The sequence below is a fragment of the Chrysemys picta genome, chromosome 9 (assembly GCF_011386835.1).
Source record: "Chrysemys picta bellii isolate R12L10 chromosome 9, ASM1138683v2, whole genome shotgun sequence".
NCBI lineage: Eukaryota > Metazoa > Chordata > Testudines > Emydidae > Chrysemys > Chrysemys picta.
In genome coordinates, this window is record NC_088799.1 from 63,029,733 (window position 1) to 63,054,451 (window position 24,719).

A 24,719-nucleotide genomic window follows, 5' to 3' on the forward strand; every position below is an offset into this window, starting at 1 on the left:
TCCCTGTCAAGCCAGATGTGCTGGAACGCTCCCAGCTGTCATTAGAGGGGACATTGTCAAAGCAAGGGGTTGAGGGGTAGTTTGTTGCCCCCAACAAGTTCAGCTCATGTTAAATGCCTGAGCTATTCCCCTAGGTGCTATGGGCTCAAACACTCTCCTTTGATCTGGGACCACCCTGTGTTACAGTTACAGACAATATGGACCAGAGCCACAAAGTGCAAATCTAGAATTGGATCAAACTCTGAACTGTTCTGATGTTTCAGAGGTGTTCGCACTCAGGCATCGGGGCTGGGCTCATTCTAAAGACATGCCCGAGCTGCAGTTTGGATCTGAATCCCAATTTCCACAGTGTTTGTATCCATGATTCCTATTTGGACTCATCCCTGGGTGAAGATTGCACAGAGCCCTTGGAGTGCTGCCTGCTCTCACCTGGTTTCCTCTGCATTATGTGCCACTCCAGCCTGTTACTTTTAGAGTCAGGAATCAAATCACTGCTAGGCAGTACCAGGGGCTCTCCCTCCGCCTCTGAATGCCACACATACCTGAGCAATGAAATGACCCACTCGCCTGGGAGTTGGAGGAGGGAAGTGTGGGTGTCAGACATATTTTACTTCTAAGTTTCCCTTATCTCTGGTATTTTGATTTCTTGCCTTCACTTTACAGGAAAGGAGTTTTTCTAAGAGGTTTCCATAAGGATGCCCAGATCCTCCAAGGTATTTAGGTACCTAATGCACTTAAATCAATGGGAGTTAGGCACCTAAATAGCTTTGAGGATCTGGGACACTGCGTCTTTGTGCATGAATTCCATGCTGCTCTATTTAATCCTGTGCATTCTCAAACAGGGACTCCCTAACCCCCACCTCGCCTCTGCAACCTTCACCGAACCACCAATAACACTATATTGCACCTTCTGCCCCCAAAGGAGATGCAGCCAACCGAATCTACCTCTCACACTACTGAAATGCAGCCAGCTCAGGAGTGGGATGTGGCAGCTGATTAGCAGTGCGCCACAAGCCCATTGTGTGGGACAGAAAGTGAAGAATACTGTACCCAGGCTCAGCTGGAGCACCATCTATAGCCAGCAGAAGGGGAGGACCTGAGCCCAGATACGGGCAGAATCCCGGGGCTAGCCCCTGCTCCTGTAAAGTGCAGTGGAACCTGGAGTAGTTGCCAGGACACCCTTTGTGTGTCATCTGAAAGGCAATCCCCCTTGCATCAAAGTGCCCCCCAACGCCATACTTGGACACTGGCTCTATCCTGGCTCCCAGGGAAGAGTGTTTTTACTGTTGTATGACTAGGCCTGCGTTGTGCCAGGCACTTTACAAGAACATCATAACAGACACTCCCCTCCCCAGCGTGTCTCAAAGGCGGCCACCGTGGCCGCATGCAGCATCCAGGGGCTTTTCTTGCGGCTAGAGCCTCCTGGGCTGTGATTGGGGATGAGGGGGACAAAGTAGCAGCCCTTCCCCAGTGCTCCTGGCTGCACTGCCCTGGTGTTGGTTGCTGGGGCTGCCAGCAGGGGTTGGGCCCTGCCCCCCTCTGGAGACACCTGGGGCACAGCGCTGGAGGAACAAACAGCTGGTGCGTTCCCCACCTTCCCAGGGGCGGTGGGGCTCAGGCTTTGGGCTTCAGCCCCAGTCTCCTGCAGCATGCTTCAGGCGTCGTCCCTGGGTCCCATCCTCTGGACACAGGGCTTCGGGCTCTGGCTGTGGGGCTTCAGGCTCCAGCTCCCCACCCACTCCCATCACCCCGGCCCCTGCTGCCTGCCCCAACCCTCCATCCAGGGCTTAATTTGTCCAGGGCTGAGTAAGTCTGCTGTGAAAAGTGATACTTATATGTTGGTTAATATCACTTTTCACAACAGACTCGCTAGATAGCAATAAGTAAATTACAGTGATTTGGATGTGTGTATGTGCCTATTTATTTGGTTTTCCTACAGCTAAATAAGTATTTTAGGGAAAAGTTTGAGATGAGATGGTGGCTGCACTTTGAAGCCACCAAAAAAATTGTCCGGAGAACTCCTAACAGACAATACAGAGGGAGGGAGAAGGAAGTAGGTGGAACCCATTTTACAGCTGGAGCATAGAGGTGCGAGAGATTCAGGGACTTGCCTGTGGTCACATGGGGAGCATGGTAGAGCCAGGAACTGAACCAGATCTCCTAAGCCCCAAGCCAGAGCTTTCATCACGAGACTTCCCTTCCAATCAGCGGTACAACTCATCTACAGCGTGTACTGCATCAAGTGTGGTGGGGAGAGGGACCGGGAGCAGGGAATTCAGCATGCTCTATTTACAGTCTCTTGGCCCTTCATTTGGTTCTTAGTGAACCCTGGGGATGGATCTGCTAAGGAGAAACCAGCTGCATTTCACAAAGGCGCCCACTACCCCGAGTTAGCTTTATGGGGGGCAGAAATACGCATGTATAGAATAATAAAAACCTTCACCTCCATAGTAAGTGGCATTCGCTGCTCCATCCTCAGTGGGGTAAGCTGTGGAATAAACACAGCCCGTTACTGGGCAGTCATGATGCAGTTCAGAGTAAACACGAGACTCAGCATCCTATGGAACTTTATCCCCAGACGGGGGCCACTTATCACACTGTACCAAACCCAGTGGCCCTGCTGAGCAGCCATGCGGCCATGGAAGCTCAGGGTATGAATGACTCGGACGTGCCAGGGGCTGGCTGTTGGAGAGAAAAACTCTGCACTAGGGCCCTGCAGAGCTCTGTGTGCTTTGCTAGCTGGGTGCAGGGAACAGGATGAGGCTTTCTTAATGCTAGCTGCCATTTTGCATGTGCACCGGGGGCCTGTCCCTCCATGCCTGGTTGTGCCTCAGCAGCCTCTCCCGATGTCGTTGGTACCACTGGCCAATCAGAAGCCCCAAACACACACACACAAGAGCCAGTGAGCTAGAGAGCCGCTGCCCCTGCTTAATAACCCCACTGGCTGCTGCCTGTGGCTCCATCTGGTCCCAGCTGCTGTCAGCAGGTTCCCCCCAGTCAATCCCCACCAGCAGCCAAGACCCCAGCTTCTGCCTTCATCTCCCAGAGGATGGGGGTCTTGAACCCAACTGACCCCAAGACTAGTTTAATTAGGGAAAAAAGTCTCCTTTGTAATTTGCATGATCTGTTTTTTAATGCCTGTTGCTTTGAAACTACACTCCAAACTGCTCGAATGCATTTGGAATCAATTTACATTTGTTTTCCCTAATGCTTCTGGCAAGGCTGCAAATCTTTGCAAATATGCACACACACAAAATGGAAATTGTTCTAGAATAGGGTGGGTTTGTTTGCAAGAAATTGTGAATTTGTGTGGGGGAAATTCTGTAACAAAATTCTACCTTGTGACAATATCACAAATGTCCCTACATTTATTCCTGTGGCAAAATTACCTAAGGAACATATTTACCTTGTGCAGGATCCAGTGAAAAATTCAAAATAAAACAATCAAGTCATGAGGGAGGTTTCAGAGTTTTAAACCATAGTCAGGAATCCTCTAGATCAATGGTCCTTTCCCATACCACCACCTCTTTTTCCATACCAGCACTCCCAAATCCCCTGCCTGTGCAGCCAGGATATAACTGGGATCCCCCTCCCCATTTAGTAACATTGGGAATGCAGTGATCATGACCCCCAGGTTGAGAGCCCCTGCCCTAGACTTTTGAGGAATAAGTTAGTACTCTGTGTTCAGAGCTGTGGCCTGGTGCTCTAAGCACAGAACTGCGAGCCAGGGAGATACATTCAAATCCCAGAGCTAACACCAGATAGATCCTGGGCTCAGAATGGAACACCAGCTCCTTTGAGCCATGAGTTTTTATGACTGAGCCTCTGGACAAGTCACTCAGCATCCCTCCTGCCTCAGTTTCTCTACATGTCAAATGGGGGTGATAATATTTACCTCCCTTCCGGGCAGATGAGGGTTATGAGGATAAGCTGATGTTTAAAAATCATTATGTAAGTGGTTACTATTGCTGTTCGCCCCGCCCTATGATATGAGGGCATCAATGCTGCGCATTTCTAAGCCCAGCAGTAAATCCCATTTCTTCCTTATAGAATGTGGGCAACCCATTATCCTTAGGTTTGGAGAGTGGGGTTGGGGGCAGGGTATGGAATTACGCTGCTTTGCCCCGATCTGCCACCTTCAGAGCTTTTCTTGCTTTTCTTGTGGACAATGCACATCCAGGGGATAAACCAACCAGTCGGATGAGTTGGGAGCTGGTTCTCGGCCTGCTCAGCAGGCCTTGGCTCTCACTTCTCTTAAGAGGCCTAATCCTCCCTGAGGGACAAAGAGGGATTTTGTGGGGCTGCTGGGTGGGTCTGCTGCCCGGGGCGGACATTCTTCAGGTCGATGGGGAAAGCTGCTATGCCAAACCCCACGGAGCTTGGTGACCCCGGCTTCCCAGACAGAAACGGATCACTTTCTATTTGGGAATAAACAGGCTGGGAACACAGAGGTTATGAAAGGAACAAGACTTGTGGGGAGGGAGCAAAGACAAGAATAGCGGTATGAGGCTCATAGAAGCCATTCCCCAATCCTCATAACCCCTGTGAGGTCAGGCTGTAACATTGTCTGTCTGTGAGATGGGAGCAAACAAGAGACAAGTGACTTGCCCATGGCCACCCAGCAAATAAGTGTTAGATCAGGGACTCGTGCTCTCCAGCTGTCAGCCCCATTAGGCAATGCTGCCTGTGAAGACAGGAGTCCTTCAAGCCCTCAGCTACATTAGCCAGCCCTGCCCTTTCAAGGGGGCAATCTGAACAGATGAATGCAGCAAATTCAAGCTTTTGTTAGCACTCTGGAAAAAGCAAAGCATGGCTTAGCCAGAATGGCTGACCGAATCCAGGGCTGGCAGGGTGGTAGGCAAGTGCAGTTAAAAGTCTTACGTCCGGTCCATAATGTGCAGAATTGCCACAGCTCCACCAAAGCACTAATGGAAAGGGACAGCAGCCAGGCATCCAACCTGCTTGTAACCAGACCCTGTGAGGAGGCTTGAAGTACTTTGAAACTTGCAAGGGTCTCCAGGAGGAAGATGAGTGCCCCCCAGTAAGCTCGGCCTGCATCAAAGCTGTTTGTTGTTTTTCTGATAGGTTTCCCTGGAACGCTTTTGTTCTGAATAAACAGTACTTTGCTTTATGCAGGCTGGCTGGCCACTGGTTAACCCTGTCATTGCCCCTGAGACAACAGGACTAATGTCAGACCTACAGTGAATTGCAGGAGGAACCGCACCCAAAATCCAGAGGTAGAGAGTTGTGTGACTCTGCTCCAAGAACAGTGCCAACTCGAGGCCTGTGACCTAATTGGGGGGCCCTCCAGGAGGGGATCAGAGATGCGGTTACCTCAGAACTGTGCCACCAATGTAAGGCCCTAAGATACAAACACATCCCTGGGCTCATAGGCACCGACTTCTGCTGGCGCCAGTGGGTGCTCAACCCCCTCTGCTGCCGGCCCCGCCCCTCCCGCCTCTGCCCCAAAGTCCCCGCCCCAACTCCGCCCCCTCTTGACCCTATTCCAACCCCTCTCCAAATCCCCACCCCAGCCCCGCCTCTTCCCCACCTCCTCCCCTGAGCGTTCCTGCTCCTCCCCCTCCCTCCTGGAACTTGTTACACCGCGAAACAGCTGCTTTGCGGTGGCAAGCACTGGGAGGTAGGTGGAGAAGCGGGGACGCAGCGCGCTCAGGGGAGGAGGCGGAGATGGAGGTGAGGTGGGGTGGGGAGGGGAGCTTGGCTACCGGTGGGTGCAGAGCACCCACTAATTTTTCCCCGTGGGTGCTCCAGCCCCGGAACACCCACGGAGTCGGCGCCTATGCCTGGGCTTCCAAACAAATCAGCCCTACAGAGGAAGAGGTGCCCTGTGATAGATTTTCTTCTAGCCCATCCATGCCATTTCCTGTGACTCCTCAGACTAATTAGCACTAGCTGGAGGGAGCTATGGGTCAGAGGAAGCAGGTATATCGACTGACCTCGTTAAGTGACAAACACAGCAGGTAAGGGTGTCAAATAGCCTAAAAGCACAAAACATCCCCATTGCGAAAATGAAAACGCAAATCTCATGAGATGCATGCAACACAAATCCCACGATGAGTGTACATCACACATTCATCACAGGCATGCAACATGGATCCCATGATGAGCATGCATCACCAACCCATCAGAGGCATGCAACACGAATCCCACCACATGCATCCAGCAGAAATCCATAGTTTGATTTCTGCTTCCTCTTCCTGAGCTATTCAGCCAAGGGATAGGAAGGCAAACATAAAATTGTCTCTGCTGCTGGGTCAGTGAGTGACATGGATAATGGCTTCCATTAAAGACAAAGGGAAGACGCAGCATGAGCCTTTCCTAGTGTAACTGTCCATCCGAACCCATCACCCTATGACCTATCGATCGGAACAGCACAACGGAGTCGTTTGAAAACCTCTTCCATTCATTTCCTTATGCTTGGTGCTCCATTGCTTGGGAATTAGAAGCACAGCACAAGCCAGTGACATTGGGCCCAATCCGTCAGTGGTCCTGATCTCAGCACCTCCTAGGATCAAGGGCTCAGGGACTACTGATGATGTTTTGGCTTGAATGTTTTCTGGCCAGAACTGGAAGATGTTTGAGATAATGCGCGCGCACACACACGCACACACACACACACACACACACACACACACACACACCAACCCATTCCATCAGCCAGGCCAGGATGCTCAGGCTCAACAAGTTGCATAAACACTGTCACTCTTCACTCCTGCACATTCACAGGCAATGAATTCCCACAAACCTGAAAATGAGAGATAACCGGGTCTGTACTGGTAAGAGAGGCAGGGCAGGGGTGGGTAGTGCAAGGACAAAGAACCCTCTCACTCCCGCTCCTCTTGCAATAAGGAGGCAGAAGATCCAGACTGGATTTTGAGACCTCCTGGAAACAATTCCTTTCTGCGATGCTGGATATGAAGTCAACCAGTTGACGTCCTCTATCCCCTCCTTTGGAGAACAGGTTGCCTCTTCTGGGCTAGTCCCATAAGAAGGAGGCATCTTTTTTCTCACCCTATGATTCTTTCTTTCTTTCTTTCTTTCTTTCTTTCTTTCTTTCTTTCTTTCTTTCTTTCCAACAAGAACCCCTCCCACCCCCAAAATGCACTATACATTTCAGGAATCTTCTCTCCTCCAGCAAAATCTCTGAGCCCCGTTCTGCTCCAATTCTAGAGTAACTGAGCCCGGTGGAATAAGCGAGAGCTGAATTAGGCTCTCTGTTCCCATGGCACTGGAATGGTGAGATTAGAGTCCTGGTCACAGCAGCATACTGTAAGGAATGGGATCTTTCGGCCTGTGACTTAACTGTTATTGTTCTCTTGGGTACGCCCATACTGCAGGGGGGAGCCAGCCTCCCAGCCCAGACAGACAGACTCGTGCTAGCAGGGCTTGACCTAGCACGTTAAAAATAGCTGTGTAGATGTTGTAGTTGAGATCAGGGGGCTACCCAGAGTGTGCACCGGTGCCGCAACATCCACACTGCTCTTTTTAGCACACTAGCGTGAGCCCAGCTTTGTGGGTATATCTACGCTGGAGATGAGGTGATCGCTTCCAACTTGGGTAGATGTAAGCGTGCTAGCTGTGACTGAGCTAGCGTGCTAAAAAGAGCAGTGTTGCCGTGGTGGCGTGGGAGGAGGGATGAGCTAGCCACCTCGAACATTATCCCATCTGAGACCCTTGGCATGGACTGGGAATCTAGCCTAGACCATCCTGCTGCCCACACCATCACGGCTGCATTGCTAGTTTTAGCATGCTAGCTCAACTGACGCTAGCGAGCATACGTCCACCCACGGTGGCAATTACACCTCCAGCTCACATGTGGACATACCCACACACGGCAAGATGAGGCGGGAGTGTGACAAAAGCCACCTGAAAGCAGAATGCTCCTAAAAGGGTTCTCTCCTTACGCATGCCAGGAATCGCAGAGAAGTGGGCATTATCCAAACCTTCGCAGGGAGGTGAGTACGCAGTGCTCTGCTGCCGCTCCCACAACTTGCCTGCAACCTGCAGTGTATCGGGAGAAGAATGCAAGTACAGGAGCAGCTGGCTCACAACGCAGGTCTTCAAACAACTTCACAACTTCAAACAACTTCACTCCCTCACTAGAGAGGCTGTTACTAGCGCGGGTTGGAAAATATGCAGCAGACCCACTTTTCCCTTGGAACACGCTGTTTCTACTACACCAAAATATTTCACATCCTCGTACAGATTGTGATGAAACTGCATTTTGAAAAATAAAAATAGGAAAAAGCCTTTTTTAAAGTGTTGGAACTTCCCCTTTTGATATTTCCAGAGCAAAAAGCTTCCGGTTTTTCATTTTGAAATGGTGTTAGTTTACATATTTTAAACAATAAAATACAATTAAGTAAAGGTCAAAATCAAAACAAAATGTTTTCATTGACCCCCAAATGGATTTATTTTTCAGAATTTTGTTTTGCAAAAAAAATAATAATTTTGGACTTTCCCAAATTGGGATGAACAAAATTTAACATCTGGAATTTTATTGTGGGATGGAAATCCATTTTTGGGCCAGCTCTAGCTGTTTGTATGCATGATTGCTTTGCTTGTCCCTGGGCTGACTGAGGAAAGTGCAGATGAGGACTCAGTGATGTGCTAACCTAGTCGCCCATTAGGTTCTCCTCAATTACATGAAAAGTCAATGACCTGGTGCTTTAATGTCAATCATTTCCTCTCGGCCTGCCACAAAGAGAAAAAGGATTTAACCCTTTCCCTGGCTCACTGCCAAGTGCTTAGCTTGGGATGGGGTTATTGACAGTAACAATGCTTGGGGTGCCTAGATACTGCAGGGAGACACACTCCAGAAATGATTATAATGAGAAAGCCTTTAGTATTTTCTATCAGGGAATCGCCAAGCTTTTTACAGAGCAAATGAATTCATCCTCTCAACTCCCAGTGAGTAGGTATCAGACCCATTTTTCCAGAGGTAACTGAGGCTCAGAGAGGTGAATTGACTTGCCCCAGACTAGACAGCAGGTCAGTTGTAGAGGCAGGAGCAGAACCCAAACTTACTGGGCTTTGGCCACCAGATTATAGTGTGCCCTTCCCCATCCCAAAAAAGGGGGAAGGGAAAAATACTTAAGAAAATAAAATTTTCATTTCCAATTTTATCATCAAAAAAATCCCTGAACAGTTTTGTACAAAACCATATCATACCATTTCGTTTCTTTTGAAATTTTTCTCAAATATTAAAATGTCATTTTTGAGTCACGTGGATCACTTATGTGCCACGTGACCCTTAGCCTCTCCAAAGAGAGGGCCAAAAAGAGAAGCAGTGACCAGGATGGCTATCCACTACGACCTGGGCTGAAATCCACCAATTCAATTCATGCTGGCCACCAAACAGAAACAATTTGGTGCTGCTGTCTCAGTCTGGATTCAAACCAGTGCCCTAGAGGTAGAATGTTCCATAAAATCAAGATCACATCCTTTCTCCAGGGCCATCCAGTCAGTCCAATTTAGTCCCTTTTAGAAAAGAAAATGTAAAGCATCCTTTCATCATGCAATCTCGTGTTTTAAAAACTGACTAATCTGGGGACACACACAAAACAATGGCTTGTGCTCCCCCTGCCGTTTCAGCAGCAACAGCAGGCAATGATCACAGTACCTAGAACTGTGCTGATCAGTTCAGGTTGCTGGCTTGATGATTAGGTGCTGTGTAAGCTGAAGTTGTTAACTAACAAACAGCCATAGCAACATCAGGTGTTTTCAGCACCCAGGCAGGACGGAGGGAATCAATGTCTGCTAAAAACAGAAAGGGATTATTACATTGGTAGTGGGGGAAAAGAGCCATTCAGCATTCCTCCAGGTTTTTGATCACTCCAACCCAACATATTTGCCATAGGGTGCTTGCCATGATACCAGCTTTGAACCTGCTCCTGCAAACACATAGGACCTGGTTCAGAGCCTGGTGAAGTGAATGAGAAGTCATCAACAGTCTTTCATTCAGGACCCTTTATGATGATGATGGTTTATTGTGGTAGTGCCTAGGGGCTGACAAACAAGAGGCCCCTATTATGCTAATCACTGTACAAACACAAATCCTGCCTCAAAGAGCTTTCAGTCTCAACAGATAAGGAAGACAAAGGGCAGGGGAAAGGGAAATAGCAGACAAGGCCTTTAAGCATGGGTGTAGCTTTACTCACCCGAGTAGACCCACAGAAGCCAGTGAGACTACTGATGTGAATAAAGTTATGCAGGTGCTAAAGCGATACAGGTTCTGGCCCTCCGTGTGTATGAGTGAGGATTCCTTCTAGTGGCTAGGCCACATACAAGATTCAGGACCGGTGCAAGCAAAAGAAGCTGTTCTTTAGTTCCAATAGGAAAGACGTGTTGTTTTGAAGCTGAAGGACTAGGGTTCTAATCCCACCTCTTCAAGTGTGTGTGTGACAGCAACCCAGGTCCAGATCCACAAAGGTATGTAAGCGCCTAACGTCCATGGAAATCAGCAGAAGTTAGGAGCCTAAACACCTTTGTGGATCTGGACCCAAGTCTGTTGTCTGCAGGCATGGATCTGTTACAGTACAACCGCTTTCCCCTCGCGCACACGCACCTGCTAGGAACACAGTTTCCAAGTTCCTAAAAAGGAATTACCAACAATAGGAAGGAAAGACATCAATCAGAAGCCATGACAAGTTCTTGGCAGCATCCCTTTAAAAATGTGTGTTATTAATAGAATGTATTTATATACAGATTTGGTTCAGTATCAGCATTTATTGTCCCTCTAGTTAAATATTGACCTGTACAAATATTTGCATCTCTGATCATTCAGTCTTGATATTGACCTCAACTGAAGTCAGTTTCTGTTTGTTGCTTCATTTGTTCTAGAACTCTCTGAGTATAAGAATTAGCGATAGCACAGGCAGCCTTGCCTACCAGGAGAAAAGTCTGAGATTCTTCCTTTCAAGCAACTCCGCACACACAAACAGAGGGCCAAATACTCAGCCAGTGTATATCATCATAGCTCCAAGGCAATCAATGTGCCCAGATCCCCAGCTGGTGTAAATTGGCTACAGTTCCATTGAAGTTAATGGGTCAAATTCTCAGCTGGCATAAATCAGCGTCTCTCCACTACAGCCTCCACCTATCAACCCCAGCCAGCTAGCACAACTTTACAGATGTTAAACTGTGTCTACACTATGGCCTGGTCCACACTAACCCCCCACTTCGAACTAAGATACGCAACTTCAGCTACGTGAATAACGTAGCTGAAGTCGAAGTACCTTAGTTCGAACTTACCGTGGGTCCAGACGCGGCAGGCAGGCTCCCCCGTCGACTCCCCGTACTCCTCTCGCGGAGCAGGAGTACCGGTGTCGACGGCGAGCACTAATGGGATCGATCCCAGAAGATCGATTGCTTACCGGCGGACCCGGTATAGACCTACCCAAAGTGCTAACAGGGGATTCCAGTGGGGTTACTTACCTCAGGGTTGCTAACTCGATATAAAAAAATCACATTGTTCCCTGGTCTACACAAGGCCCCTGGGGTGATGACCACACTACAGCTTTCTACCTTGAGTTAATGGATTGCCACTTAAATGGAGGTAGCTAACATGGTTGTAAACCCTAGGATGGGCACCTTACAAAGGTTTGTTCCAGGTTTGGGAGTTAGGAGTCTAAATACCTTTGAAGATCTGGGTCAAAGTTTCAGGGTAAACCCCACACATTTATGTCCTGCAACAAAGTTTATGGAGCATCTGCAAAGGCATTAGCTCCCCTGATTTAGTTGGCGATGGTAGAAAACTCGTGCATGCAGACCCAGAGAGCCTGAAAAAAACCCTCAAAAGCCTGGAGTCGGGCAGAGGTGTTCAGCTTTTGTAGGCAGGACGGGGGAAATTTCCTAACGAATGCTATTTTTCAGAAATCCGCTGCTAGCTACGATGAGGCTGGTGCACAGAGAAGACCCAGTCCAAATCCAAGCTCTGAACCCTAGGTCCAAGCTCCAGCGTCTGCCAAACAGAAAATGAGAGGACCTATTTGACTGGGGCTTTGAGAAAGGGAGCAGAAACAACCGTGAATCCATAACTGGCTTGTTAAGACCTCCCTTAGCAGCCCGACAGGCCCTCGGCTTGGATCGAGTTCTTGTTCTGTGTTACATGTGGCTGTACTGAACCTGGGCTGTTGCCACTGATGTAGTCAGTATCTATGGAAAACAACCTAGTCTTCTTAATGAAGTATTCCAGTAGGGTTACCATACGTCCTCTTTTTCCCGGACATGTCCGGCTTTTCGGCACTCAAACCCCCGTCCGGGGGGAATTGCCAAAAAGCCGAACATGTCCGGGAAAATGCCGGCCAGGCACTTCCCCTCCCGCGGCGGCTCTGCTCCTCCCCTGACTCTTCGGCTCTGTTTAAGAGCCGAGCTGCCCAAGCGCTATGGGCTTCAGGCAGTCCCCTTGCCTCCGGACCCCAGCCGCCGGCTGGGCACTTCCCCTCCCGGGCTCCGGTGGCGCAGGGTCCGGAGGCATGGGGGCTGCCCGAAGCCGGTAGCGCTGGGGCAGCTCGGTTCTTAAACAGAGCCGAAGAGTCAGGGGAGGAGCAGAGCCGCCGCGGCTGCCTCCAGCCGCGGCGGCTCTGCTCCTCCCCGACTCTTCGGCTCTGTTTAAGAGCCGAGCGCTACGGGCTTTGGGCAGTCCCCATACCTCCAGACCCTGCGCCGCCGGAGCCCGGGAGGGGAAGTGCCCGGCCGGGGGCGCAGGGTCCGGAGGCATGGGGGCTGCCCGAAGCCGGTAGCGCTCGGGCAGCCCGGCTCTTAAAAAGAGCCGAAGAGTCAGGGGAGGAGCAAAGCCTCCGGCCGCGGCAGCTCTGCTCCTCCCCGACTCTTCGGCTCTGTTTAAGAGCCGAGCGCTACGGGCTTTGGGCAGTCCCCATACCTCCAGACCCTGCGCCGCCGGAGCCCGGGAGGGGAAGTGCCCAGCCGGGGGCGCAGGGTCCGGAGGCATGGGGGCTGCCCGAAGCCGGTAGCGCTCGGGCAGCCCGGCTCTTAAACAGAGCCGAAGAGTCAGGGGAGGAGCAAAGCCTCCGGCTGCAGCGGCTCTGCTCCTCCCTGACTCTTCGGCTCTGTTTAAGAGCTGAGCGCTACGGGCTTCAGGCAGCCCCCATACCTCCGGACCCTGCGCCGCCGGAGCCCGGGAGGGGAAGTGCCTGGCTGGGGGCGCAGGGTCCGGAGGCAAGGGGGCTGCCCCAAGCCCAAGCGCTACCAGCTTCACAGTTTGCCGGGCAGCCTCCAGACCCTGTGCCCCCAGCTGGGCGCTTCCCCTCCCGGGCTCCAGCTGCGCTGGGGAAGCGCCGGCCGGGGGCGCAGAGTCTGGGGGCTGCCCGGCAAACCGTGAAGCCGGTAGCGCTCGGGCAGCCCTTTCCGCGTGGCTGGGAGTGGGAGGTAGGAGGGGGCGGAGTTAGGGCGGGGAAGGGGCGGAGTTGGGGCAGGGCTGGGGTGGGGAAATGGGCGGGGGCAGGGCCCGTGGAGGGTCCTCTTTTTTTATTTGTTAGATATGGTAACCCTAATTCCAGATAAGTGACCAGACTGAGGGGCACCTCCTATCAGACATTAGCATAACTGCAGACTCTGCTATTCCCAAGTTGAAGAGGACTCCCTACTTGTCCGACATTATTCAATCTAGGCCAAAAGGGACTTCTGTGACTATCTACTCTGACCTCTTGTGTAGCCCAGGCCCTGGGGCTCTCCTGAATTAACTCCTGCTGAAACTAGAGCAATCTTTTAATGCAGGGTTTGTTAAGCAACCTTTTTTCCCCACCCTTATGATTCTTGGACATCTCCAGGGCTGGCTATTTGGGCCATTTCTTAGCAGCAACCCTGCTCCAAATCTGTTATTGCCCTGATCTGCAGTATCTTCTCTCATCTCACTGTGGAAGATATCTCTCCCTGACACACACGGCAGGACTGCAAATGCTTCTGGCTGGTCCTCCAGAACTAACAAACAACACTTCTCATGCAGAATAGACAGCTGAGGGAGTTGGCAGACAGGCGATGAAGCCTTCTCAGAATTCATTGTTCCTCAGGCTAAGCCCCTCAGAAGGAACCAAAGCATTAACCTGGGTCAATACTTGGATCCCCAGGAGGCCTGCATTTGGGAAGACAGGAAATCACAGCTCAGACTTTCCAAAGGAATCATTTCCAATGTAAGTTCAGGCTCTTGTAATCTCTTAGCTAATATAGGTCACTATGGGCCTGATCCCCAGCCTACCCAAGTCAGCTGGCATCTTCCTTGCCCCAAGCCCTGGCAGAGCGCACATTAGCAGAGCATTGGTGTACATGCACTGAGCTGCATGGGGTCAAAGCCTTCGATGCCGTCAATCACCTGTGACAGGGACCGCTAAAGCACTGCAGCCAGCTGGAGCTTACCATGCTTCTGTTATTAGTTATTTTTCAGCCCCCACCAAGACTAGGGCCCCATCATGCTGGGGGCTGTACGCACACACCGTGACAGATAGCTCCTGCCCACAAGAGCTTAGTCTAAACAGACAGACCAAGGCTGGGCAGAGAACCAAAACATACAGAAACTTGCTCAAGAGCACAGCCCAGAACAGAACCCCAGAATGTCTCCTGACATCCCAGCCAGTGGCCTGCCCACTAGACTACACTGCCTCTGCTCCAGTAGGGCTGCCTCGTTAGAAACATATTTACTTTCTTAAAACCAGTTTTGAAAGGCAGGTTTCAGTGGGAGCCATGTAGCATGTCCTTCCACTCTGAAAAGTAGTTCCTGATGGAAGGATGAATCTAATATAAACAGTAGGTGGGGGAAGCTCACTGGGAGGTCAGATTCTGATCTCAGGCCAAATATGGAGTAACTTCCCTGGATTCACACTGGTGTAACTGAGACCAGACTCTGTCCCTACCCCTTCTCGACAGCTGTCACCATATCTACTGCACTGCGTTTTCTATCTGAACTTTCCCCCTCCTTTAGCTCCTCCAGGTCCCTGAGCTCCTACAGCCCCTTGTCTCCACTCCATGAGCCTGGTTGCCTTTTTCAGGCATGATTAGTGGCCCAACAGCCTCTGCCAGCTCCCACTTTACAAACTGGGAGTACGAACAAAATTCCATAGCTGCCAACTAGTATTTGCATTGGAAAGATGGCCTGAAAGGGGCCAGAAAAGGAAGGTTCCTGGGGCGATGGAAGGGGAGGGGAGAGGGAGTTTAAAACTGCCACATCTCAAGCCTTCTTCTGCTTCCTCCCGTCAACCCCCAGCTACAGCTTGATCTGAAGTCCACTGAAATCAACAGAAAGGCTCCAGCGGACTTCAGTGAGAGTTGGAGCCAGGCCTGTAGTGAATTATGGTAAGAGCCTTAATGCAGCCTAGTTCATCCTCCTGTCACGTGCTCCTGCAGTGCTGTAGCCAGCCTGCAGGGAAAGGCAGCAGTTTCCCTATGAAACATTGTTGCAAGGGGAATGCTAAGACAGAGCAGGAATTCACGGCTTTTCTTATGAAGCGGATGCTGGAGCTTTCGGGAACTTCTTGTGCTCTCCATGCTTTTCCTGTGGCACTGGGAGCCCTCAAGGTGGGACACAGCAGAACTGCACCAGTCCCTCTGTGCATGGGGCTGTCCACGCCTACAGAAGGAGAGCCAAGTTTGCCGCATACCAATTGGACAAGTGTATATGGCTTGCAGTCCACAGTTTGGCTTGGTGATATTTGAATATGAATAAACTACATTCATTGTGCTGAATGAACAGAAGCGTGATTCCTTCCCCATGGAAATCATGCCTCCTCTCCTCCTTCCTGTAAGGGCTGGTTCAGATCTGAACTCATGGTCCTGATTCCCCTTTTGTTTAAATTCATCCCTTTTTCGGGATTTACACCTGATTATAGCTGGTTGGGAATTTCCGACAAAAGTTTTTTGTTTAAAAAAAAACAACGTCCCAATTTGTGGAAACTGAACCACTTTGCAGGAGAGGGTCAGCTCTGACTAATGTTTCCACTTGAAAAGTTTCAAAGTTGTCAAAATTTGCTGTTTTGCCATTTTTTAAACAAATCATTTCACTTTCCCAGTTCAAAACGACTTCATTTTCAAATTTTAACTAAGAATAGTACCAAAAAAAGTTAAATGATTGGAAGCAAAATGAAACGTTTTGAAATTATCAGAATGAAACACTTCAGTTGACCTGAACCAATTTTTTTTAAGAATTTTCAGTTCATTAAAGCTTTCAAACTTTTGACTTTTCCTTCCACATGAAATGTTTCCAAAATCTTGAAAACATTTGCAGGATGGGAAAAACATTTTCCGCCAACCTTTGCTCCTGAGCTACACCAGCATGAGAGGAGAATAAGGCCCACAAACATTTGCCCAGTACAGCAAAATAAAAAGCAAATTTCAATTTGTGTTGGCAGATAACAGGCAGCCTGGTTCTCCCATCCCTTCCCAGCTCTTTGTTTCCATCTCTGCACAGTCAGGATCTGCTCCGGCATATATGGGAAGCGCAACAGCTCACAAGGGCTGCCAGCACCACACAACGTATGAAATTTACCCATCTGTGGCATATCATGGTAACAGCATGCACACACCGATCTCAGAAGCATGCATGTTTCTACAGCACAGTCAGGCCTAGTACGACCTACATCCCTGCTTTCTCAGCCAGTGAGCACATGCAGAGTCACACACATTTCGATCAATAGTGCCAAGTACATTAGGAGATTAAATGGCATTTACAAATAAATGACCAAGACATCGATCCTGTGGAAATGACTCCCACTGGCCAAATTCTGCTCCTATTTACACAGGTGCAAATCTGTGATTCCAATGGGAGCGTTGGGACTAAGCTATCCACCCAGTACTAGTGGAGTACTTAGGTGTAACTAAAGGCAGCATTTGGCCCTTACAAATCATTATGAATCACTAGTTTATCTAGCTAATGAGCGTAAATCTAATTTTCCGTTGCCTCAGCAAATGGCCACATTATGTCATGATGTGGCAATGCAATAGTACCACAAATTGATGCAACGCTGAGACATCAAGACCGCTGAACTAAACCGGTGACTCTTCAACTGCCCTTCAAGCCAGACAGAACCTTGAAAATGGAGCTGTCCCATTAATTAACTTCATCCACAGCCTCATCCTACTGCCCTGTACAATATGTGGTGGCATAATGGTCTGTATAATATGCATTCGTTTATGAGGATTATTTTTTGTATTACCATAGCACCGAAAGGACCCAGTCCACACCCACCTGTGCTGGGTGCTGTACAAACACAGGACAAAAGAAATTGGTCCTTATCCCAGAAAGCCTGCAATCTATTCCTTACTAAAATACAGTCCCATGAACCAGCCCCTAAGAGCAGAGGTGGTTGGAGCTGTCAAACCCCATGAAAAGCCAGCAGTGCACAGCACACTTAATGTAGATACCGGGGGGAGAAGACTACAAAATGGTTAGTGAAAGCTAGGACAGGATCAAGTGGTTAAGGCCAAACTTGCCTCATTATTTACAGTGGTAAGGACCAGCCAGCTCCCTATGCGCTGAAGTCATCGGCTGATCAGCGACACCTTGCACACGGCTTTTGTGAAAAGGGCTTGGGAAAGCCCATTATCAGGTGCCTTGATCTGGAGTGCCAATAATGGCTCAGTCCGCCAGCCAAGGAAAGAACCTGAGAACATCTTGTTCCAGCGCCATTTCATTTCCTTGAACTCCTTCCTGCTACCTCGTCTGCTCCCTTCTGTCCCACATTTCACAACCCCAGGCCTCCTTGTGGAGTGGAAGGGGTGCGCTCTGAGCAGTGGGGGAAGCAAGTGAGATTCAGGATGGATCAGAAAAGGGGAGCTCAGATCAGCTTAGGTGGGGCCAAAGGGAGCTCCAAGCACTGCAGTGGTAGAGGCCACACTGAGGGAGATTGGAGCATCAGATAGACAGGACCCAGGAGCAAGCTTCCCACTAGAGCTGGGTGAATTTTTTTTCAACAAATTGGTTTTTTTTTAAGGCAAAAAATGCATTTTCTGGGGTCAAAACTATTTGCTGAATTAAGGTGAAATTCAACAAATAGTTTTGGTTGGGGGGAAAAAATCGCAGAGTCAAAGCATTTTGTATTGACTTTTCAATTCAGAATGCTGTTTTGATTTTAAATTTGGCCAGTTTTAAAAGGGGAAAAAGGCATACAATGTCCAAAACAAAGCAGAAAACTCGAAGAAATTTCCTCTTGGGGCTTCTTGAAAAATTTCGCTCGACTCAAAATGAATTTTTTTCAATTTGACAAAAAAAAAAAAAAAGATTTTTTTTTTCTTCCAACTGAACTAGATTTCCAATTGTTTCTTTTCATTTCATCCCCTGAACTAAAAAAATCCATCACTTGCTCATCCCTACTTCCCACGGTGTCACTAGGGGATATCTCAGAGCACTGGGGGCCTTCTCCTTTATTCCCCTTTGTATCCCACGACCCACATCGCAGCGTCCCTCCCTCACACAGGGCATGGGGCCCTTTCCATTGACTTCAACAGGGGTCAGCTCAGGCGCCCAGAGAGCTGCTCAAGGCCATCCATGCATGACTGCAGAGCAAACAGAGGTGCTGACTTCCCCTTGAGAGTGAGAATGGTCCCCGCATACCACAGCCAGCCTGGGTGAAGCACCCAACCACACCCACACACATCAGGGGCTTGCTGATACCCCACTGCTGTTGTTTGGTGCTGTACATTTCACTGCATGTATTTCTAGCTCCGAAGAAATGATTACTGAGGGAGATCATCAAACCCAACCTCTGGTCTCCTACTGCCTCGTTCAATCATGATCAGCGCACTGGGTACTATACACCCACGGACCCCACTCTGCCAGAGCAGCCCAAAGCTCCCAGCACGCAATAAATGGGCACAGATGCTATCGGAGTCATCTGACAGCAGGCATGCCACGGCATGTGCTAACAGCAGGGAAGAGGTTAATAAGACAGGCGGGTGTCTCATAGGATACGTCTACACAGCAGCTGAGAGGTAAATTCCAGTGCGGGTAGCTCAAGCTACTGCCTACAAGTAGCAGTGTGCATGTGGTGGCACCAGCTACCTACCCAAGCACAATCCTATCCAACCCCACCTCCGAAGTACATACTGCCACACTGCTATACTTAGGCACTTGCTCAAACAGAGCTAGCGCGTGTCCATCTACCTGAGCTGGAATTTACACCTCGCAGCTGCTATGTAGACATTGAGCCTTTGCCATAACTTACACAGATGTAAATCCAGAGTGACACTAGTTACTCTGACACTGATGTCAGAGGAGTGACCCTGGACTTATACTGGGTGGAATCTGGCTCTTCAGCTGGGTGGCCAGCACAAGCCATTGAATTCCCTCGATAATTCCTATAATCCACTGGTAATTGCTACTAGCTTGGTACAATCTGAACCACTCCATTTTAACCCAGGGTCATTAACCACTTTGTGCCCTCACTGGTGTCCCCTAGAACCTCCATCCAGGTGATCAAAGCCGTCAAGGCAGAGTAGGAAGAGCCACAGGACCCATCTGCTATTCAGCATGGAAGGCATTAAACTTCATCCTCTCCTCCCATGGCTACATGTTCACTTCCTCCTGGAAGCTTTGCCTGAGTGTGGAAACCTGAGCCCTTTTCACATGATCTCATTCCCCTTGGCAGGGGCCCAGACACAGATGATTTCACTGCAGGATCCGGGCAGGAGCAAGAAATTACATCAGGCCACAAGGAAATCAAAGGGGGGCTCCTTGTGCAATCAGAGGGCCCCACCCTGTTCCCATGCGAGGCAATGGCCAAACTCCTGACAAGGAGCAGGAGCAGGTCCAATATGTGACGGGGACAATGGAAGAGGAAGAGGGCTGGGTGTCTTAGGGAATTGGCAAGGGATATGGAGCTTCTTACCTACCACCAGTTCAAACCCAGCCCAGGGTGGTGAAGATACCAGCAGATATCATCGGAGGTGTGTCAATGACCTACGTGACTGTGTCTCAGGCTGATTTCTGGTGGCTTGGTCTCTAGCCACATCACCAAAACCACCATCCATCTTGCATTCTCAGCAGGGAGACCAAGGGTTGAAGAGACCGTGGGGACTAACCTCCCCTCTCACTCTTAAGGTATGTCTGCACTACAGTGTAAGCCCAGAATTCGAACTCAGGCTCAAGCCTAACTCTCCTTCCATCTACACGCAAATTGTGCTAACCCAGGACTTCATGGGGGTGAGGGTCTGAGCCTGAGACATGCCAGGACCCAGGGTTCAAGCCCTATCACTTTGCAGTGTAGACACAGCCACACTGGACTCGTGTGCTAGGAGCCTGCCATAAATATTCCACAATCCCATGGGCTGACTCTCCTTGTCCTCTAGACAATCAAATTTTCCCACATTGTATCATGACCAAAGGGCTAGAGTGGCCACATTTTGGGAAGGCGCTAAGAAGTCTGGGACATGGGTGGATGGACTCAGGCCCACATGATGCAATGTAGACGCTGGAACCCCAGGTTGGGACCCAGGATTCAACAATTCCTAACCTGTGATTACAAATGAGTGTAGACACTCAAGCCCCAGGATAACAAACCCAGCATCTGCTACTTGAGTTCTACTAACCCTGGACTTACATCGCAGTGTAGATGCATATAGAGATGGAAGAGGTGAGGCACTGAGTAGTGGAGCGGGGAGCTTGTTATGCTCTACCTGCCCTGAGGTGTAAACAGAGGTCTCCCGAATTGTCCGCCAAGCATCTGATCTGCATTGGCAGGTCATTTATGGTGTAAACCACAGCAAGGAGGAAAGGAAAGAGCAGGGCCAGCCAAAGCAGATTGCTAAGGGAGTGACCTGACCTGTCTATGTGTGGATTCCCAGGGCACTTGGAATGGGGAGTGCTTGCTGTTAATTACAAAGGCCCAGATATTGTGGGTGCTAGCTGCTGGAAAGGGGCAGTGGATTTTAAGGTCAGAGGGGACCTCCAGAACATCCAGTATGACTTGTCTATCAGTGGCCATTAACGCCACCCAAGCATATCAAGCCCAATGGCCAGAATTAGACCACAGTATCACACCCCCCAGGAGACTCAATTATTTGGGGCAACAGGCAGAGAATAGGAGGGACCGAGGTGCCCCAGCGCTCAAGACCCCTGCAGTGGCAGGGAATTGATCAAGTGAGATAAATGCAGCCATTCTGCCAGCGCACGGATGGCTGGTGGGTGAGGGAAGAGCATGGCTGAGAGTGCTTTGCTGAGCCTTTCTTCCCCCACTGGCATAGGCTGCACACCACAGCTGGTGGGGTTGGGCGTGGCCACGCCCTATTGTCCGCAGACCACGCTTGGGGTTGCAGAAGAACTGGCTTTTCTCCATTAGTTCACAAGCCTGTTATGTTGCTGCATGGGGGTAGGAGAGGGGCTCCCCAACTCTTCTTCCCCATGTGCTCTGTTGCACTGAGTACAGACGGGGGCTGTCACTAGAGATGGGCTCAAGCCGTGAGTTCTGAATGGGGATCTGGACCCTGAGCCAACCTCACAGGAGCTCAGATCCGATGCTCTGGGCAGGGCCCATCACTCGTTGCCACCTTGCTGACAACTTGAACTGGTCGGAAAACGGCATTTCTTCCCCTCAAAAACATTCAAACAAAAGAAACTATTTTCATTGTTTGAAATTTTCCATCGACTTTTTTTATTTTTCCCCAACATGAATGTTTGATTTAAAACAAAGAGTTCCCCTTTGATTCTATCTGATTCAAGCTGAAATGAAAACTATCAGTTTTTCTCGTTTATATTTTGACCACCTTCTCCCTTTTCTCCCCCTTTTTTTGTTTAACTGAAAAAAGGCAAACGGGGGGAACAAAATAAGAACATCAAAAATGTTTTGGTTCAATTCAAATCAAATCAAAATGACTTTTTTTGTTTGAATTTAAAAAAAAAACCAGAAAATGTAGACTGATCCCAACATCTTTTGTGACAACTTCTAGCTTGATCGAAAAGCTGTTTTTCAAGGACAAAACTTTCCGATCGAAAAAACTGGCCACAACTAGAGAGATCATAATGCAGGAAAATTAGCTTCTGTCCCATGGCAGGAGAGAAGACATGAGGAAAACTAGCTTTGCATGCTCTGAGATGCCATGTTAGCTATCGTCTTGGGTCTATTATTGCCCTGGTGACTCATTCACTGGGAGCAATCTTTTTAATAAACTCCCATCGAGTAGCTCAGAAAACCCCCTTCTCCTGAAGCAAGGATCTCCCAAACTCCCATTTATTCAGCTACCACCATGAGACAACTTTGAACTCTCTCTCTTCCTCATTTAGAACTAATAAACAAAAATGTTTCTCCACACAGATGGTTGCCTCATGGGACATCCTGTCCTGGGAGATCCCAGAGTCTGATACTGAGGCTGGAGGATTTTATCACTAGGCTGAGAATTCATGCCCATGGCCCTTCTCTCCACATACACAGCATCACATGGTTAACTAGGAATTTGTAAATCTAGGTACTTCTCTGGCCCTCATAAGGCCATAGTGTCTGAGCAACTAACACGCATTAATGGTTTTTATCTTCAAAACATCCCTTTGATGAAGGGAAGCATGATCCCTATTTTATAGATGGGGAAACCGAAGCCCATGGAGCTGAAGTGATGAGTCCAAAGTCACACTGGAACTGAACCCACAGCTTCTATATGCTAGTGTGGTGCCCTATCTACTAGGCCACCCTTTCTGCCTCTCACATACCTCTGGATCATTGGGGAAGAGACATTAGGTATAAAAAAATCCACCGTTCCCATTTGGGCTGGAGGTTGGGCTCTGAAACCTGGGGGAGGGGTCTCAGAGGCTGAAGTCCAGTCTGAGCAGGAATACCTACAAACCTGGACTCTAAGATGGGTTTTTTTTTGCAGTGTAGATGTATCCACTGGGTTTGATTGCCCAGGTGTCTGACCCAGCATGGGAAATCCGATGTTTCCGTTAAAGTGGAGACAGGAATATAGGCTAAATGATCCAAGATTCATATCGTTCTGCAGCATCCCGGATGGCTGGCAGAACTGAGATTTTATTGGCTAGAGCCCCACAGTGACAGAAACAATCAGGAGCAAGATGTTGTGAAAGGGGATGTGGCAGCCATTCTGCACTGCTCAGCCACCACTGATACCAGATGCTGCTGAGGAGAGAGGGTGATGAGAGTCAATTTAAAACAAGCCAGAGACGCTAGCTCTGTTTGCCTTGGCGGTTCATTGGTAGCTCCCTTGATTAGTAACCTTGAGTCCAGCTGGCTAATCATCCTAATGCTTGGGTTATGACCACTTAATGAACAGCAATGTGGGGAGGGAGGGAAGCAAACTCCTCACTTGATTGAGATCAAAGAACAAACTAATCAAGAGCTGATGCCTGTGTTTGCCAGCCTGGCTTTAAAAGAGGCTCCCAATTGTGCAATGCCGGACCTGGAATAATAGACAGGCTGGACAGGAGCTGCCACCACTACAGACAGCAGGCAGAGCTACTTCACTCACGTGCCAGCCCACAAAATTCCTCCCCTCCTCCAGCCAACCTGAGCCTCCTCCTGCAAAGGGCCCCTTTTGGCTCTGAAAAGCCCCTGGGATGCCTCCTAGATCCAGGATCAGCTTGGTCTTTATAGCTCTATGCATCTGCTGCTATTGCCCCTTGGGACCCTGCCCTGACCATGGCTGAGTGCCTATGAAAACCAAAGGCCACAGGGGTGGGGGGTACAATCATAGCCTGTCTTCTGCTCAGTGAAACTGATGAACTCTTGGCTGGCTCTTGGCAGTAAGTGAGTCAGGCTGGGAAATCTGAAGTCAGCCCAGCTGGCTCTGGTTTGGCTTGTGGCATCAGGGTGACACCATCCCTGTCCTGACAAGCTACAGGGCACCAAGCGGAAAAGCAGAGGGCTAACAAGGTGCCATGTATGCACATTCATGTGGCTCCTGGGGGCTTGAAACTACAGGGCACCTGAACTCCCAGCAGAACTGCATTCTCACAAGCTGACTGACTCTGACTTCCCAGAATGGGGTAGGCTGGAGGTGGACTCTCTGAGGGCACTCCCTGGAAATGGACATGGGAGGTAACTAGGGCACTGTAACATAGCCTGCTGAAGTCAACAGGCATCTTTCCAGTGACTTCAACAGGCATTGGATCAGGCCTACAGTCGGCAAACCCCAGAGTCTTGGGAAACTTGGGGTGTTGGAAGTGTGGTGTTAAAACTGGGATCAGTCACTTTAAATTCTCTGGGGTTTTCTTGGTCCTGCTTGTGGGCAGGTGACTCTGTAAGGAAGTATGTGATCAGAATCAGCCAGTCCAGAGCAAGGACAGATGAGTTATGCCTCTCTGCCTTAGGGGAGCAGCCTGCTTTGTGTCTCGCTGTTTTTTGGGGGGGAGGGGGTATTGGGAGATTGTGTTACCATTCTGAATTCTAAGAAATAAAGCAATGTTAGGTTCCAATCTTCCAGCAAGATTACTTCTGTTTTTATCGAACTTCCTTGTGTGTATGCCATGAATATTACAGGAAGCCCATGCTTCGTCCTTACTCAGGAAAGTGCCAAAAGGTGTTCTATATACAGGTATCAAGCTCCAGCCCACAGAGGGTAGGAGGGCATACATTCCCTGGCTAGGACATTAATGAAGTTTAGTGCCAGGGAACGGATAGATGAGAGGGGAATGCTGTGTGTGGGAGAGGGGTTTCCCTTCATTCCTCCACTACAGCAAATCAATCACTGCCAATATCCCACCTCCTTCCCAGGCCCTGCATTGGAAGATAGTGCCAGAAGGAATCAGCCCC

The 24,719-nt window shown here is 49.5% G+C and overlaps 1 protein-coding gene across 2 annotated transcripts in view; it reads right to left on the reverse strand.

The window, feature by feature from the left end:
• The window catches only part of LOC101934576 (Krueppel-like factor 5), a 45,997-nt gene that overhangs the window by 16,259 nt on the left and 5,019 nt on the right, over positions 1–24,719 (reverse strand). Inside the window, exon 2 of one of the 2 annotated variants that reach the window (XM_005310981.4) lies at positions 2,444–2,488. The exons of the other annotated variant lie outside the window; for it this stretch is intronic. Within the exon in view, the coding sequence (XP_005311038.1) occupies positions 2,444–2,488 (45 nt within the window). The remainder of the gene's footprint in view (positions 1–2,443; positions 2,489–24,719) is intronic. 2 annotated transcript variants of the gene reach the window in all.